Source organism: Taudactylus pleione, unplaced genomic scaffold, assembly GCF_031769625.1.
Source record: "Taudactylus pleione unplaced genomic scaffold, aTauple2 ptg000120l, whole genome shotgun sequence".
NCBI lineage: Eukaryota > Metazoa > Chordata > Amphibia > Anura > Myobatrachidae > Taudactylus > Taudactylus pleione.
In genome coordinates this window covers 12,572,245-12,591,853 of record NW_028284522.1, presented here as the reverse complement: position 1 = coordinate 12,591,853, position 19,609 = coordinate 12,572,245, and the positions used below count along the sequence as shown (strand labels likewise).

The following is a 19,609-nucleotide window of genomic DNA, read 5'->3' as shown; positions in this document are numbered from 1 at the left end:
TGGTCAGGTCCAAGTGGTGTAACAGGAGCTCTGGAGATCCTGCCACCAATAACAGGTCGTCCAAGTACGGCAACATGCGGACTCCTTGCAGCCGCAGAGAAGCCGCCATGACCGCCATAGCGTCCTGTATGTCCAATGACACCATGTAGTCCCAAGGTTCCAGCGCCAGAATGATGGACCGTAGGGTCTCCATCCGAAACTTCGGGACCCGCAAAGACTTGTTGAGTGCTTTGAGGTTGAGAATCGGACGATATGACCCATTGGGTTTCTGTACCAAAAATAGATTTGAATAGAAACCCTGGCCCCTCTGGGAGAATGGAACAGGCACTATAACTCCAGCCTGGAGCATAGTGTGCAATACCTTCCGCAGCTCCGTAGCCTTGTTCCGGTCTGATGGTAGACCCGTGGTGAAGAATCGAGCCGGGGGTCTGTGCCGGAAGGAGAGGGCGTACCCGTGAGAGACCACCTCCAGAACCCAAGTGTCTGTCGTAGTGAACGACCAACACCGGGAGAACTGCAGCAGGCGGCCTCCCACCCTGGGATCCCCCAAGGGGAGACCCGGACCGTCAGGCCGCAGGCTTGTCATCTGGCTTGGGGGCCGGACGTCTGGTACTCCATGCCTGTTTCCGGGGCTTGACCGATTTCTTAGGGCCAGCCTGTCGAGGAAACGACTGTGGTTTGGGCCTGCCCTGGGCCCTAGATGACCGAAAGGACGATGGTCCAGAACCAGAAGGAGCAGCGGCCGACGGGAGACAAGCAGATTTGGCTGCCACCAGCGTGGCCACAATCTTATCCAGATCCGGACCGAAGAGAACTTCTCCGGTAAACGGCAACGCTTCCAGACCTTTCTTGGATATGCGTCCGCCTTCCAGGATCGCAGCCACAAGGTGCGACGAGCAGCTACCGCTGCTGAAGAAATTCTAGACACCAGAGTACTAATGTCTAGAGCCGCCTCGTTGATGTAGGTGGCCGAATCACGGAGATTGCCAATCAACTCCACTTGTTCGGCCGGACAGTCAGATTCAAAAGAAGCCTCTAATGAATCCGCCCAGCGCTCCATCGCTCTGGCAACCCAGCAAATGGCCATAGCCGGCCGTGCTGCCCCCCCTGCAAGGGAATAAGCGGACTTCAGGCAGATTTCTACCTTGCGGTCCGTAGCATCCTTAAGGGAGGACATGGATGGCATCGGCAATGTGGCACTACGGACAAGACGGGTCACGTGAGAATCCACCTGTGGAGGGGATTCACACTTAGCAAAATAATTATCCGCGAACGGATAAGCCACCGCCAGGCGTCTCTGCGGCTGGTATCTTTTGCCAGGTTGTTTCCACGCCTCCTCTAAATGGTCCACCAACTGACCCGAAAGAGGAAAGACTGTGGCATCGCCCTTCACATCTTTGAAAAAGGTATACTTAGATTTAGCCGCTGGGGGAACTTCGTCCTCAATCGCCAAGGCTGTGCGGACCGCCCGAATAAGTCCAGGAATATATACTTTGGACTTAGCATCAGCGTCCTTAGTATGGAAAGGTTCCTGATCGTAAGGATCCAGAATCTCCCCATCATCAGACGTCCCTTCGTCATCCTCATAAGGAGCGGACAGAGACGCCACCGGCCTTTTATGAGGCCGCATCACAGACTCCCCTTGCAACACATCCGACAAGTGCTGTAAAGAACTCGTCAGGGAGTTAACCCACGCTGGCTCCTGAGAACCCGGGAGCGGGGAAATAGGGAGACTGTGTGGTACCACCAATTGTCGTGGGAACCCCTGCCTGGGTGACGACACCACAGACTGCTGGGACAAACCCATCGGAGTAAACGCGGGCTGCAGAGCTAACTGGCCCACTAAAGCTGTTAACGCCTGAGCGAAACAAGCCCAGGGCGGCTCCTGTACCGGTGCTGTAACCGTAATAGGCCGCGCCATGGACAACACTGCCGGCAAAGGCCCTCCGCGCTACCCTCCCCCTCCGCTAACGGTACTTTGCACGTGGTACACTGTAGCCGGAGGGGAAAATCACTTTCAGACATGATGGCACCACGTATGTGACCTCTCTCACCAATTAAGTATTAAATAGGCGAGAGACCACCCTGCAGCACCGCACCGCAAGGGCTTTAGCAGAAAGAACAGGGACAGTAATAAAGCTGACAGTTTAGAGAAGAATAGTTACAGGCAGCGCTAGCACAGTCACATACAATGCAGAGAAATAACAATTCCTGCACTAACAGCGCTGATCACTCAACTACACAGACACAGGGCCTGGTAGGACACAGCGCTGCATACACAGACCTGAGCCACAGCGGAGGAGAGGTATGCGGGGGGACCCAGACCACGATGCTTCCTTCCAGACTTCCAGCAGCGTTCACCATGCGTTGCAGAGAAGATGGCCGCCGAGGAGCAGAGAGAAGCTGGCCTGGGGGAGGAGCGCTGACACAGGACCAGTCAGCACAGTGCAGAGAGGGCTGTGTGCAGCGGGGGAGGCGCCGGCTGTGAGACAGGGAAGGCGCGCTCCCCTGGCATGCATTTAACCCCTGGGACGCCGCAGCGCTACCGCTCTGCTGCGGTCCGCTGTCCCAGGGGGTAGTGGAAGCGCAGGTTGGTCGCCTGGCTCCACGCTGCAGCCAGTCCCCAGGGAGCCCCCTGCCTGGGGACTTAGGACCATGTGATCAGCGGGGACCCACCGCGGGACCCCGCTACTTACCTCTGTCCCCCTTGAATCCGGCCATGGTCCGGAGCATCTGGGGTCACCGCTAGCTGTGACCCCAGACGCCCACCAGCATCCCCGGATCAGTACCGGCGTTCTGGTACCGGCGGGGTGTAGGGAAGACAGCATGGACGTCAGGACTGACTGTCCATGCTGTTCATCCAGATATGCAGCCACAGCTGCATGAAGAAAAAGCTTCAGGGGCTCTTCTAGCCCCCACTCCAACAGGTGCACCCGACTCCGGCCGGGCACCAAACTAAACTGAGGTGCCTTGGCCCGGGGGCGGGGTATAGGAGGGGGACCTAGTGCATCCTGGGAGGCTGAAAGCTTAACTCTTTGGTGCCCTGCGACTGACGTCACACCTATACCCCAAGGTATCCTGTGGATACCCTATGGACCCTGAAGTAGAAATTTATTTTGTTTGTTTTCGAATATCTTCCACGGCTCTCATGGTAAAGCTGACAAGTCTTACAAAGTTATTTAGTATCAAAAAGGTAAGCTATTAGGCCACACAACGACAAATCTTATATATATATATATATATATATATATATATATATATATATATATATATATATACACACACAATTTTTTTTCTGTTCTGGGCCTTCCACTGGATGGATTTGGACGACATCACATAATAAAACTTAATAACTTGAAGATTTAAACCTGGGTACTGCCGGGTACCTCAGCTAATTTATAAAATAATGAAAGTCACTGCTTCAAGGAGGGGAGGAAAGAGAAATAAATAAAAATTCCACCAACCAGATATTAATAGTGGTTTCTAACCATTTACAAATGTAGAAAAAAAATCAAACCCATATAATAGATGCCTCCCAAATGCTATTTCATAGCTAAATGTAGTCACAACACAACAATTTTTGCTTCATAAGTTATGCAAAACGAGGTTTGAAAAAAAAAAAAAAAAAAAAGTAGTAACATAATACTTAAAAACAAACTTAATATAAGAAGATACTAAAATACTTTTTTTAGATCACAAGTGGAAGATATTTCAGCAAAGGCTTGGTTCTTTACACAAGAACCTTGATTCACGTAAAGGTGCATTCTGACAGTATTAATGTCTCAGACCTTACAACGTCATCAGTACGCCAATGCCACTGGTAGCAGTGTACAGAGAAGAAAACTAAAACATGAAATGAAGAATTGTTGCTTTTCTACTACTATAGGCAGATCATTTTTTTAAATACAAATTTGAAACAATGTACAGTAGTGTCATGCTGGTCCACAATCAAATATTTACAGTGTGCATCATCCTTCACACTCCATTATTACCATCATGCTTTGAGATAAAATATACACTCTTGAAATATGTTATATTACAATCAAGGACCTCATCCATTTTTTTTTTTTTTTTAAATACCTTATGGAATTTGCAAGTATTGCAGTGGAAGCAAATCCCTTAGTCTGATTATGACTTGGCTGTAAAGTACATTTGATATTAACAAGTAACATTCCATCACTGGCACTCTGCCCTTCTGACATGATTACATCCAATAGGTTTGCTCACATGTGTCAGGACCCATGGTTACCTTATTTATGAGATGTTCTGTCACCACTTCCCTCAATCCTGTGTACAGCTTCTCCCCGTGTTTATGGAGCACCATGGTATATGCATTTCTATACAGTTCTTCAAAGCTCAGTCCACTGTTGTTCTTGCGTTGAATTTCCTGTATTGCGTTTTTCAGGAGATCCCAAATGCTGTTAACATATTTTTCATCCATAGTCATCTGTAAGAGAGTAGTGGAAATAATAAAGAAGTGCATAAATATAAAATCATCACACATACACATTATCTCTATACTAATATAATAAGAACGCTGTGTCCATCCGTCTGTTCCAAGTTTTCGCAAAAATTACTGAATCGATTTTCATGAAAACTGCATCATTGTGTAGTGCAGGGGTTCCCAGCCACGGTCCTCAAGGCACACTAACAGTCCAGGTTTTAAGGATAGCCATACTTGAGCACAGGTGACTTAATTAGTACCTTAGTTATTTTGATTTAACAATCTGTGCTTTAGCATGGATATCACTAAAACCAGGACTGTTCGTGTGCCTTGAGGACAGAGGTTGGGAATCACTGGTGTAGTGGAAGCTCCTAGAAATAACCTGCACTTTGTTTCATCTCGATCCATCAACTTAGAGCTGAGCAATAACAAAAACTAAATGTATTGACATCATCAATGCGCATGGCCAGTAAGGAGTGGAGGGGGGAGAGGTGCTTTGGGCCTGCGTTCTATTGGATAGGCTACATAGTCTGTGCACGGGGCACACACTGACATTGGTGTGAGTGGTGGGTGAAGACACTGCTGCCACCAGTCTGTATAGCGCTGCTGGTCACATGGGACACATCCACGACAGGGCCCCTATGTAAACCAATACAACTAGAACATATCAAATAATAAAAAAAAATGTTGGCAGAAGCGACGTCATTGTAGGTGAAGGCTGGGGCAACAGCTAGGATAGATTAGATAGATTCAATTGTTTTGGGGCACCCGTAGCTGGGCTGGGTGTGCCTTACCAGCAAAATGCCCAGCACTTAGCACAGGAGTAGCCGCTTTATGTGGTTAGTCCCGGGCATTTGGGTGCAGGAATGCTGCTACCCATACAAGTGAGGGACTGGTCGCGCAAACAATTGAATAGCTCCCATCACTTTAGATAAGAGCCCAAAACAAGTGAATCGTCCCCATAAAGAAAGATACAGTATATAATTTTTTTTATTATTTCTTATCCTTGCTTTACAATTTGTGATGCTGTAGATTGGTTATACGGATGAAGGGTCGAAACGATTTTGTTTCCCCCAACTTTTAAGGTTAGGCCACTGGGGGAGGGTTAAGCTACGGTTAGGTTTAGCCACCAGGGAGAGGGTTAGGTTTTGGCTTAAAATACCAAAAAAAAAAAAAAAAAAAAAGTGCTTTTGCCCCTGTCGACCTTTTGGTGTCAGCGTACTGTCTATATGACCTTTTGTCTGTCGATCTCTTATATCACACCATGTAGATGGCTACGGTCATACAGGTCATGTAGCAAAAGGCTGGGAATTTTAGTTTGGAATGTATAAAGGATTACATATTTGAGGTGTAATATTTATTATGCGATATAAAATCTTACAGGTAAATTCAATTGGCAACAAGTCAGCTGACAGGGCGAGTAAGAGGCCCATACACCGCACTCATGGTAGCCTCAGACTCGCAGATTTTTGTTCACAGCCCTATAGTGCTGCATACAAAGATGTGCGAGTCTCCAGTCAGATGAGGTGTCACTGCCAACATTGCCACATCATGGCAATGGCACGTCCCCCCACTTTCACCCAACTGAATTCACCACTTTATGTTTAACATAGATCATAGGACTTTCCCACTGAATTGATGCAAGTGAAACATGCTTTTCTACTAACATTATAGGAGAAAAAGAGACTAAACTAAAAAGGTAACAAATTAAATATAAATTTACAAATTTGTAATGCTGGGCACACACTATACAATTATCTGTCAGATATCTGTCTGGTTAAAATGAAAACCTGGTAGTGTATGGGAGCAAATGACAGTCGATCATATGGTCTTAAAGACTGGAAAACACAAAAAAAACAATTGATGAAATTGGTTAAATGTGTGTTTTATCCAATTTGTCTGAACGACCATTTCGATCTGTTTTCCAGTGTTTGGGAGCAAATGTTAAATTTTCATTTGTTCCCATAAATTACCAGATTTTCATTCCAACCAGCCAGATTATACAATTATCTGTCAGATATCTGCCCAGTGTATGCCCAGCATCACTTACAGATGTAGATTAACATTTATAATTATTGCCATCAGTCATTCATTCATTAACATTTATATAGCACCAGCAAATTCCACTGTACTTTACAAATGGGAACAGAACGGAAATAAAATGATTGGGTAATAACAGACAAATAGGTAAGGAGTCCATGCTCACAAGTTTACAAACTATAAGAATTATTTATGTTTGGTACTAATGAATGCAGGTTAATCAGAATAGAATACACCTCAATACGTAAATTAGTAGCCAATTTATAAATGAAAGCCAATGGGGTTTAAGTACTAAGCCTTGGATAAAGTGGACAGGGATAAAGTACCAACCAATCAGCTCCTATCACTATACAGGCTAGGTATGACAAATTGCAGTTAGGAGCCAATTGGTTTGTACTTTGGTGTCCATTTCCTAAGTCTTGGATGGAGATAAAGTGAACAGAGATAAAGTACCAGACAATCAGCTCCTAACTGCCATGTCACAGGCTGTGTTTGAAAAATGACAGTTAGGAGCTGGTTGGCTGGTACTTTATCTCCATCCAAGGCTTAGTAAATAGTCCCCTTTATATCTCTGCACTTTATAGCTCTTCAAGGCTTAGTACACAGACCCGCTATCTCCATCCAAGGGTTAGTAAAGTCCCCTTTATATCTCTGCACTTTATCGCTCTTCAAGGCTTAGTACACAGACCCGCTATCTCCAACCAAGTGTTAATACATAGACCCCTAAATCAGCATACAGCGTAGTGCATGTTTGAATGCTATACACATGGCAGAAGGCAGGTGCTTTGTAGTTATTGGTATCAGAAATAATATTTCCCATGCTCTAAAATGAATTGATCGATATATCCATGACAAAAAGATAAATACCACCACGGCACAAGAAAGGTCTTAAAACCCAGGAAAACAATTTCCTCCATGCAGTGTAAGATTTACAACTATAGGAAAAGTATCCTTATCTAACTCCAAAAGAAACATAACACGTGTGAGGATGAAAAATAAACCAACTAAAAAGAGGTATGCTACTGTATATCTAGTAACCTCAGAAATGCATGTCTGTTGAGGACAGTACAATATTAGATTATATAACAAGCGAGAAAGTGTGTGTGTGTGTGTGTGTGTGTGCGTGCGCGTGTGTCCTTTATGCACGGTGAGTTTTGTAGCTAGCTCCACCAAATTTGTCATGGTGGTGAAGTTTGAACAGAATCAAGTTATTGCCTAGGTTTGAACTTAGTCAGGGCCAAACACTATCACAATGCCATAAAACCAGGGCACTCTTAAATTACATCAGTTCTGGGGCTGAGGGGCTGGCTTCATACACACACTCTCACAAAGTGCTGTGTTATATAATTTTTTCCACAGCCATATAAATTACATAAAATATGGAGTTAGTCAGCCCTCTGTATTTGCATGATAAACTTTGACATTAAACAGTCTGCATTATTACCATTTCACCCACTCTCTCATCCTATAGCAGCCACCCCGGGAGTCTTTGCAGAGTGACTGGCAGGCTGATTGAGAAGCTCAGCACTCGATATATAGTCAGACTGTGGCAGACAGCATAATCAATCCACAATCTTTGATCCTGGCAAAGCTTAGTATATGAAGATTACAAACAGCTGGTGAAATTGATCGAGTGCCACTGCAGACGGGCCCCCTTCTATCCGGGAACGGGACCCCAGTCCCGGTATTACACCCCTGATGTCAGTCCTGCTAGACATGGTCTACAATGTTGATCTGTAGAGTGATTTCAGGGGGTGATTTAGCTGCAGACGTAGTGACAGGGATCACGCAGATTCCAGATTATCAGGACTGCGCATGTGCAATCCAGCAGATGACTGTCAGTGATGGATGGGGAGGGGGCAGCAACTGCCTCAATTTCCCAAAACTGAGCCGCATCGCTGCCATTGGCGGAGTGGAAAGGCCAGGATCTCAGTCAGCTGAACTGTGTTTTCCACACTGCTTATTCATCAGCGGATTTTCCTCTCGGGTTCTGTCTAGCTCTGACCTCATATCAACCCTCCATAAAAACGTCTTCAGATAAGTCAATGCCAGCGGTCAGACGTACTCAGATTCACTATGCGTATATACATCAATGAGGATCATTCCACCAATCACAATTAAGCTCTCCTTTCTAAAAAAGTGTTTGCTTGTGATTGATGGATAGAAGACAAGGAGGACATTGTAGAGGAGCTAAGTCATGAAGAAAGTGACAGAGATTCCGTTCAGAAACTATACATTTCTGAAGGAGCCATTACATACATAGGCAGAAGTAACATGAGGACAAATGCCATTTGAGGTGAATAAGCCAAGAAGCAGCAATTATTGGGGGGGGGGGGGGTTGGAGGAGTTGATGTCTAATGGGGAACAAAATGGGATTTTGGTACCTGCCGGTAAATCCTTTTCTCTGATTTCACAGGGGACACTGGAGGTGCTTACGCCCTCAGTTTAGAAAATGAAGACCGAGAGGAGATGGAGAACAAGCGGAGTAAAAAGGGAGAGAACACACAATCAAAACATATAACATATGGAACAAACCGAACAGGCAGGCTAAGAGCGCAGAGGTGGGCATCCAGTGTCCCCTGTGGAATCAGAGAAAAGGATTTACCGGTAGGTACCAAAATCCCATTTTCTCTTTCATCCACCAGGGGACACTGGAGGTGCTTACGCTGGGGACGTCCCAAAGTTTTCCCCACGGGCGGGAGTGCTCTGCGGGGCCTGCAGAACAAGACGGCAAAAACGGGATGCCGAAACCGCGAACGTATCAAATTTGTAAAACTTGACAAACGTGTGCACAGAAGACCAAGTGGCCGCACGGCACAACTGTGACGTGGAGGCTCCTCTACCGGCCGCCCAGGGCGCACCCACAGAACGTGTGGAATGAGCCGAAATGGACGAAGGAGGCCGACGTTCGGCACCAACATAAGCCTGATGAATAGTCAGTCGGATCCAACGTGCCAAAGTCTGCTTAGACACTGGCCAACCCCTCCGAACCGCATCATAGGGTACAAAAAGTGACTCAGACTTACGGAGGGAAGCAGTCCTGTCAACATAGATGCGGAGAGCTCTAACCACATCCAAGGTAGAAGAACCACCAGATTCCTCCACCAAAGACGGTACCACAATAGGCTGATTAATATGAAAAGCCGACATACCTTGGGAAGGAAGGCGGCTACCGTCCGGAGTTCCGCCCTATCAGCATGAAACACAAGGTAAGGTGGCTTATAGGACAGAGCACCCAATTCCGAAACTCTACGAGCCGAAGCTAGAGAAGGACAGTCTTCCAAGACAAGTACTTAATATCAACCTCTTCCAAAGGTTCAAACATGGACGACTGAAGAAACAAAAGCACTAAGTTCAAGTCCCAGAGAGCAATCGGAGGTACAAAAGGAGGCTGCACCCGCAAGACCCCCTGAAGAAACGTCTGCACCTCAGGAATGAGGGCCAATTTCCGTTGAAAGAAAATGGAAAGGGCAGAAACCTGCACCTTTAAAGTACCAAGACGAATGCCAGAATCCAGACCCGTCTGAAGAAAAAGCAGAAACCGGGACAACCAAAAAGTCCTAGATGGAAGATCCCGACTGGAACACCGAGATATAAGAACGCCAGATGCGGTGATAATGCGCAGCAGAAACTGGTTTCCTGGCGCGTAGCATGGTGGGAATGACAGAGTCTGGGATTCCTCTGCGTCTTAGGATATCTGTTTCAAGAGCCACCCCGTTAAACGCAGTTGCGCTAGGTTGGGGTGTACTAAAGGACCTTGCTGTAGCAGATCCGGGCGCAGAGGAGGGGGCCACGGATCGTCTGACAATAGGGACCGAAGGTCCGCGAACCAACTCCTCCGAAGCCAGTTCGGAGCCACGAGAATGATAGAGGCTGACTCGTGTTTTATTGTTTATAGCAGTCGAGGAAGAAGTGGAATCGGAGGAAAGAGGTAAACCAAGTCGTAGTTCCATGGAACTGTCAGAGCGTCTACTGCCACTGCCTGCGGATCTCGAGTTCTGGGCACGTATACCAGGAGCTGATGATTCAATCGTGACGCCATGAGGTCCACCTGAGGACCCCCATTGACGTATCAGCGCGTTGAACACGTCTGGATGAAGCTTCCATTGCCCGGGGTGGATATCCTGTCGGCTTAGGTAATCTGCTTCCCAGTTGTCCACACCCGGGATGAATACCGCTGACAGGATTACTGACTGGCTCTCGGCCCACCTGAGAATCTGAGTTACTTCTCGCATGGCCATGCGACTCCGAGTCCCTCCTTGGCGGTTGATGTACGCGACGGCCGTCGCGTTGTCGGACTGAACACTTACTGGACGAGTTCTTAGAAACTGTTGCTTCTATCAGAGCATTGTAGAGCGCTCTGAGTTCCAACACATTTATGGGCCACTTTTGTTCTAGAGGGGACCATCGACCCTGTAAATGATAATCGAGGACTACAGCTCCCCATCCTCGAAGGCTGGCATCCGTTGTTACGATGATCCAGTCCCACACTCCGAATCTCGGGCCCGCAAGAAGATTTTTGGATTGTGTCCACCAGAGAAGGGCCACTCTGGTAGCTGGGCTCAGACGGATCTGGCGATGTAGGAGCAGATGAGACCCTGACCCCTGTGTTAGTAGGTCCAGCTGAAAAACCCTGGAGTGGAACCGCCCGAACTGTATTGCCTCGAAGGCCGCTTCCATCTTCCCCAGGAGACGCAGACAAAGGAGGAGGGACACCCTCTTTGGTCTGAGGACCAGCTGAACTAACAACCGGATATCCCAGGCCTTGTCTACTGGAAGGAAGATCCTCTGTGATGCCGTATCTAAGATCATGCCCAGAAACAGGAGCTTCTGGGACGGATTGAGATTTGATTTCTTGAAGTTTATTATCCAACCGTGTTGGATTAGAGTCTGATATGTCAGTAAGGCATGACTTGTAAGAAGAGATACCGACTGCGCCTTGAGTAACAGGTCCTCCAAATAAGGGATTATGTTCACTCCCGATGACCGAAGGAGAGCAATCACGACTGACATGAGTTTGGTGAAGATGTGGGGAGCTGAGGATAACCCGAAAGGCAATGCCCGAAACTGATAATGATCCTTCAATACGGCGAAACGCAGAAAGGCTTGGTGTGGTTCCCAAATGGGAAAGTGGAGATAAACATCCTTGATATCCATGGATAATAGGGACTCTCCTGGTTCCAAGCTCGCAATAACGGACTGCAGAGACTCCATTTTGAACCGATACATCTTCAGATACAGGTTCAATGACTTGAGGTTCAAGATGGGCCTGACCGATCCATCCGGTTAGGGTACTACAAACAGGTTTGAGTAAAACCCCATACCTCGATGTTCTGGAACTGGGACTAGCACAGATGATACTACTAGAGACTGGATAGCCTCCTGTAGAACCCTGGCCTTGTCTGCAGGTATTGGCAGACTTGTAGTGAAGAACCGAGGTGGAGGGGGGACCTCGAACTCTATTCGGTACCCCAGGGAAATTAGTCTGCGGATCCACGGCTCTGGAGATGTCTGGTTCCAAACTTGTTGAAATCTTTGCAGCCGGCCTCCCACTGTAGGTGGTCCGAGGTGGGACGGAAGACCGTCATGCCACCTGTTTTTCAGCTGGCTTAGGCTCCTGTCTACGTGCAACCGAGTGTGGGCGACCTCTACCTCTGCCGCCTCTTGCTTGGAAGGGAACACCTCTGGCTCTACCACGAAAGGATTGTGGTGCACGAAAGGAATGAAAGGACGGTCCAGTGTAAGATCGTCTGGGAGCCGATGCAGTTGACGGAAGGAAGGAAGACTTACCCCCCGTGGCCTGGGATATCCATTTGTCTAATTCCGGGCCAAACAGCATGTTGCCATTGAATGGTAAACCCTCCACCGCACGCTTGGATTCTGCGTCCGCATGCCAGGCGCGCAACAAGAGGGCTCTGCGGCCCGAAATAGCAGAAGCAGATATGCGAGCACTAATCCGACTGATATCTTTTGACGCTTCTCCCAGGAAAACTGCAGACTCGCGGATGTGTTCAGCTAGTAAGCGTAACTCTGCTCTAGAAGTACCAGAGTCCAAACCTGTAATCAACTGGTCAGCCCAGCAAACCACCGCTTTGTTAACCCAAGCAGTAACAAGGGTGGGCCTAAGCTGAGCACCCGCTGCGGTATAAATAGATCTTAGCGTTGTCTCCAATTTACAATCCGAAGGATCTTTTAGTATTGTAGCTCCCGGTACTGGGGTGCTGTTTTTTAAGAAAGACGGGAGACGGACGCATCTACTGGAGGGGGTGTTTCTCACTTCATCATGGATGATGGAAAAGGGTAGCTAGGAGGAGACCGGCGCGAAATTTGGAACAGTTAATCCGGTTGCTTCCAGGCCACTGAGAGCTGCTGTTGAAGATGCAGTGAGAACGGAAAAACCGCCGAACTCTTTGGTTGTTCATGAAATAATTCACACTCCTGGGATGCAGGAATAATATCCTCAGGTAAGTTAAGGATTTTCCTGACCGCCAAAATTAAAGATTCCACCCCGGGAGAGGTGGACTCTAACTCTAGAGGTGTATCGTCCTGTAATGCTTCCTCCAATTCCCCTTCCTCAATATCCTCCGTAGCGAGGAATTCCTCGTCAGACTCTTCTGACTGGAGAATAGTCAATAAAGGACGCTTTTGTGTCGGTCCCTGTAAGGAAGTGGAGGGTGCGGACACAGCTGTACCCATTACCTGTATCAGGGTGTCTAGAGACTTGGTTAGCCCAGCAACCCAGGGAGGCTGAGACCTACGTGCCTCAGCTAACTCAGACGTTAAATCAGTCATTACTCCTACCATGTCAGCGGCCCATGTAGGCGCAGGGGAGGCAGTATTAGCCACAGGTGGATCAATTGCTATACAAGCATCACATAAAGTGGACCCAGCAGCATGCGGCTTGGATAGTTTGTTGTTACACATAGAACAAACATCTTTTGAGACGCTTTTGTTCTGTTTGACATGGATACACACAGTCGCCACACACAGAGGGACAGAGTATATACAGAAGTAAAGAAAAACAGAAGGCTGGCTTGGGACACAGAGGAGGAGCACACCCCACTCCCTTTCCACAGATCAGATTCCCTGCACCCCCAGTGTATTATGCACAGCCTCTGCTTAACTTGTAGCTGCTGTAGCCAGGAATGGGGAGCCAAAGAATCCAGCCTTCAGATCTGCTGCACTCTTCCTGTATAAGGGAGAGATGCAGGCATTTAAGAGTTAATAAACGGCAGCCACGCTGGATTTTACAGCCGCTTGCCGCATAGAGAGAGCCCGCGCTAATTAGGCCTTGCCCCCTTCCGCATGCCCTAAGGGCTCCATTATGGCTGCTATGTCCATCCCCCCCTCCCCTCCACGCTACCCGCGTGTTCAACAGGGAGAGGGAAGAAACAAGCAGCCGTGTAGCGCTGTGTATTCTCTAACACAGTGCAGGGCAGCGCAGACAGCGGGATCTTGTAGCGCTGTCTAACAGCGCTATGCACACCTAACACAGCGCAGCATGCTGTGTCAGCGCTGGGCAGCTGGGGCAGGAGCCGGGGGATGTGCAGCTTGCTACTCACTGCGTGTCCCCGGAGAGGCTTCTCTTGGCAGGTCAGCAGAGTCTTCTCTTCTTGTGTGAAGACCTGCTGTGGCGATAAGGAGCTGTCAGGAGCTCTTGTAATGAGCCCTGTGCACTCCTTCCTGGTGTTTGCTAAAACACCAGGACCCCACCTTTTAGATAGGTAGCGAAGGGTACCTATAGGAGTGTAAAAGATGCATTAAAATAAAATAAAATTTAATAAAATAAATGTCTTTGCTGGAGCACAGCATGTAGTGACCAGCTCCTAGAGGCACATTTTCTAAACTGAGGGCTGATGGGGCATAGAGGGGGAGGAGCTTCACACTTCTAAATTATTTAAAGTGCCGGCTCCAGTTATCAACGCCTCTATAACCAAGCGTAAGCACCTCCAGTGTACGGTACAACACCTACCTCCTGGTGTAAGCACTAGGTGACAGTATTACCAGCCAAGCCAATTTGACTGAACACATAGTTGGCAAATTTGACAGTTCATCGTCTAAGGCAGGGGATAGACAATATGCAGTACCCCAGTTGCTATAGAACCACATATCACAGGATGCCAGGCCAGGTTTGCTTTTAGGGGATGCTAAAGCTGTGGCAGGCATACTGGGATAAGATGTTCCATAGCAGCTGGGGTGCCAATTGCTGCCTACCTCTGCCCTAAGACTTAACTTTTAATCTTATTGGGGCCTTTTAGAGCCATAGAAGATGACCACATACACAAAGGACTAAAGGAGCCATCTGCCGTAATTTACCAACCGACACACATGCCTGAAAATTATCCAGGGTGTAGATGCTGCTTGATACATGCAGCGTATATGGAAATCATTAGGTCTGAAACTGCTGTAGTTAAAACTCATCTGTGCAACGTATTCGATATAAACTTATATAGGAGCTTGTGCAGATGAGCATTTTCAGAGAATATGTGCAAATTACTTTCCGAAAAGAACACAAAAATGCCGTAAAATAGAGCATGTACACTGTTCTGATCCCCGGATTACAACGCTGCTCATATAAGCAATACGTGCGCAGAAAACCAGGACCGACACTTTGAACTTTGCTCGGAAAAGTGCAGTAAACTGGCCAATTTTCTCTCGTCACATTCCAACATGAGAGCGGTGTGGGAATGTGCTCTGGAAATATTATCCCAACGAGCCCTTAAGGTGGAAGTAAACAAAAACGTTTTATGTTTAGGTACTGTAGGGGAGGGAAACATGCAAGTCGCAGTGTGGATAGTTAACTGTGACAAAGCAAGATTGGGGCTAAAGACTGTATAAAGAAAAAAAGCTATACTGAGACATACAAAAAGAGGCTTGTAGCCAACTGGCGTAAGAGGGAAGGAAGTGGGGACGGGTGAATAGATGGGATAGCACAGTGCCAGACAAAGCCTTGTGGTAATCTGACAAAAAAATAAGAGGAAAATGAGACACGATAGGAAGCAATGGAAGTGTAAACAGAAAGTAAGCCTTTCGGTGGAACATGGAAACTAGTTGCACATGAAAACTCTGGTGTTGCAGATTCACAAATCAAACTGCAGCTGTCAACCTCTTACTGTAGTGTAGAATATAAACAAACCTACATGTGGATGCTATGGGTCAGTGTTTCCCCAACTCATTCCTCAGGAAGCACTAAATGCATGGTTTCCATTTTTCCCAGATGCTGCACAGGTGTATTCATTACTGGCTTAAACATTTAAAAAACAAAAAAAAAAACAAATGTGGAGCTTATCATTTATTTCACTTGTGATTCTGTGAGGAGAACAGGAAAACATGCACCGTTACTCCCTGAGGAATGAGTTTGGGAACCACTGCTACAGGCAACACCAGCTTTCCCATGTTTTTGTTGTTGTTACAATGAAATAGAGGCAAAAAAATTGTCACTAAAAATAAAATATTTAAAGAAACAGCTGTGGTCTTGTAAGTAGGAATTACCTCACTTATTGCTGGGCATACACTATACAATTATCTACAAGATATCGGTCCAATCTGGCTGGTTGAAATTAAATTCCGGTAATGTATGGGAACAAATGACAAATCGACCATTTGTTCACCAGCACTGGAAAACAGACAAAAATGGTTGTTCAGACAAATTGGTACAATGAAACAAATTGAACCAATTTGAACAATCGTTTTTGTCAGTTTCCCAGTGTTTAAAACCATACGATCGATTGTCATCTGCTCTCATACATTACCAGGTTTTCATGCCAACCAGCCAGATTAGACTGATATCTGACAGATAATTGTATAGTGTATGCCCAGCATTATACATGCAGGGCGGAATCCAATTAGCCCCGAAAGCCGGCACATCGCCAGCAACTATCATGGATTTTTTTATGGAGCTGAGGTCTTCTGAAAAGTGCTTTCACCACTGTGATGGTGAAAACACATAGGTCCGTGAACTTATTACGGATTCTGCTTTTGGCTGACAAATACTATTTTTTCGGCCAAATAGGATACAAAGATAAAAGAAATTGTCGAAATACTGGGATTATCGGCAAAAAATACCAATTTTACGCCCCCGAAGTTTGCTAAATTAGATTTGTAGTTTTTAGAACTAGCTACAATAATCCCTAAGGGCAAAATGTCCACAAAACACAAGTCATTCACAGTAGCTGTTTTGTTGTCAATTGCAATCTTAGAACAAGAGGATACTACAAAGGACTACTATACATGAAGTGAACCTCCAAAGGCTAAATTTACTAAAAAGTGCTTTTTAAAGCCACTGCGCCCTTTGGATAGATTTAAAGTGACAATAGTATTAAATACAAAACCTTTTCTCCACTTAATTGACTGATATTTTTTCAAAAGTGTCCCTAAACGTGGAGATTTTTTTTTTTTTATCATCAAATTATGTGTATAGTAGCCATTTAAAATGGATTGCAGAATAATTTTACAGACCGATATAAAGATATGTTAATAACATAGTGAATCAGGTTTAAATCTGTACTATTTATATAATTTGGTTTAAAAAGAAAAACAGACAATTTTTTTTTAGGAAAAAAAATAGCTTCATACAGTTAAACAAAAATACTTTACTGTGTTAACTCTATAATATGGGATGTAGGAAGCATCCCGCCGTGCAGGATCCCTGCACCAGAATCCAGACAGTAAGCATTGGGTGTTAGGGGGAGGGTTAGGTTTAGGGTGCGGGTAGGGGGAGGTTAAGTTTAGGCACTGGGGGGGGAGAGGTTAGGGCTAGACACTGGGAGGGAGGGTTAGGGGTAGTCTTAACTTCTTTCCTTATGGGTGTTTGGATGCTGCTGTGGGTATTCTGACCGGTGGCATCCCGACCGCCGGGATCCCAAACACCCCCCCTATAATATATATGTTAACACATGAAACCGGGAAAGCTTATATTTAATTGTATGGAACACTCTTCCTAGATACAGTTCTCACAGGACTTCACTGCAAGTAGAGCAACCAGCAGCAGGTGGTAATCGTTTCCAAGAATCACCCATCACTGCTGTCTGGAAGAGATTCTCTTCCTGTAGCCATGGACATAGAAAGAAGGAGGAGATGGGTGTTGGGAGGGGGAAGGGGGTGGGGGGGTAGGGTTGTCATGCACCGTGAACCCAGCGGCTGCCGGAGGATTACTTTCCAGCAGTTGCCTTTGGGTGTTTCCGATACGGTTTCGTCAGATCTGACAATCTCAGGGAAAGCCTATTTTAGCGTGTTGCAGCCGATGTGACCATGCCATGCGAGTGGTTATTACTGCCACTTTAAAGTCAGTGGCCAAAGAACCACTGCTTAGCAAATTTAGTCCCTAAGATCTTTAAAAAAAAAAAATATTCATTGTGGAATTGTGTATTTTTTATGTGTGTAAAGCTAAGTATTCATTCCCTTCTCGTACAATGCTCTGCAATTTGTACAAATCATCAGCACAGATGGCTCATTCCATTCAGTACTCTGAGATATCAACCTTTTCTACAATGACTTGTTTTCAGAGATGGCACACATTGAGTTGGCAGAAACGTACTCTAACTCCCGCTGACTGAGCATTTAAATACCAGCCTGATTTACAAAAAAAAAAATGCCATCAGCAAATAAAAAAACTGATTTAATAATATGGCACTTATACATGTTTCCCAAGTCGAACAGCATAGGAAGCTGGACTATGAACCTAGCAGTGTGATCCAGCAACTTGTGACTCCACTGTAGAACAACTGCTGGATCTATTATCAGTACTGGTGTGTGAAGAGCCTCAGAATGTAGCTACAGATGTGTACTCATACATCTAGCCTCCTTACACGCTAAACAGCCCTTCTAGTTGGCGTGACACTAGCGCAAAGAGTCTTTTGGTGCAACTTTTTTCCTTCAAATGCATCTTATTCGCACAGCGATGCAAACAGGTAGTGCAAGCAGTTTGATTAAAAGGATATACAGCATGCCTATATTCTGTGTGCGACTGCAGCTATATCTGCATGCAAAAATGCTACATTACAGTGTCAGCGGCTGTGACACGAACGTAGCGTTTCGCATGCAGATATAGCTGCAGTCGCACACAAAACATAGGCATGCTCCATATCGTTTTAATCAGAAGCTGATTGTGCTATCTGCATCACTGTGCAATTAAGACACATTTGAAGGTAGTCACCAAAAGTCACAGCAAAAAGACAGCTACTGTAGCGATACATGTCTTCCAAAATTTACATGTGGCCTCCTCACTTAGCACCCTGTGCCCAGAGTGAGCACTAGGAAATTCAACCAATCACAATACTCATGTGCAGTTATAGAGCCACTATTGCCCAAGCATGCATGCATACACACACACACACATATATATATATATATATATATATATATATATATATATATATATATATATATACACACACACACACACACACACATATATTTACAGTTTGACATTAACGCTGCTCCTTTGCCATCTTCACATGTAATGCAGTACAAAAAAAAGAATTCTGCAGCGCTCAAAGATTTATGCAAAAGTTTCTTGTATTAGGCTTCCATAAATCAATGCTTCAGGACTGAAACATTGGCTCATGGAGACATAATACAAGAAACTTTTGGTGCCACCAATTTTTATTTTTCGTCCTATATTATATTGTATTATTTCTTTATTATATACACACACACACAATTATATTTATCTTGACAAAGGGTCCACGCACAGGATCGAAACGTCTGTAATAGTATATATATATATATATATATATATATATATATATATATATATATATATATATATATACACACATACACAATATTTTTTTTTTCCCCATTGCTAGAATGTTAAGGAGGTTGTTCGCTATTGGGGGAAAGCTCTGACAGGCTAAACTGGATGCTGAGCGGTACACTGTGAAAGGTTATATTTATATGGTCATATCTTCACATGACAAGGTGAAAGTGTGTAGTATAAAGGGGCCTACCCATTAGCAGATGTTTTTCTGAACAATGAGAGACAAATATCTATTGAAAATTCCGGTGGCTGTGCTGAAAGAGATCTGTCATGTACACAGGGGAGGATAGGGACAGCGGGAAGGGTCACGCTGGGCCAGTCCCATGCTCCCCACTAAAAGGGCTGGCCAGGCTGACACCGCCAGC

At 45.7% G+C, this 19,609-nt stretch overlaps 1 protein-coding gene across 1 annotated transcript in view; it reads right to left on the bottom strand.

Moving 5' to 3' along the window:
- Positions 1–19,609, bottom strand: part of CUL3 (cullin 3) — a 113,026-nt gene that overhangs the window by 62,801 nt on the left and 30,616 nt on the right. Inside the window, exon 2 of the mRNA XM_088472067.1 lies at positions 4,250–4,447. Within this exon, the coding sequence (XP_088328193.1) occupies positions 4,250–4,447 (198 nt within the window). The remainder of the gene's footprint in view (positions 1–4,249; positions 4,448–19,609) is intronic.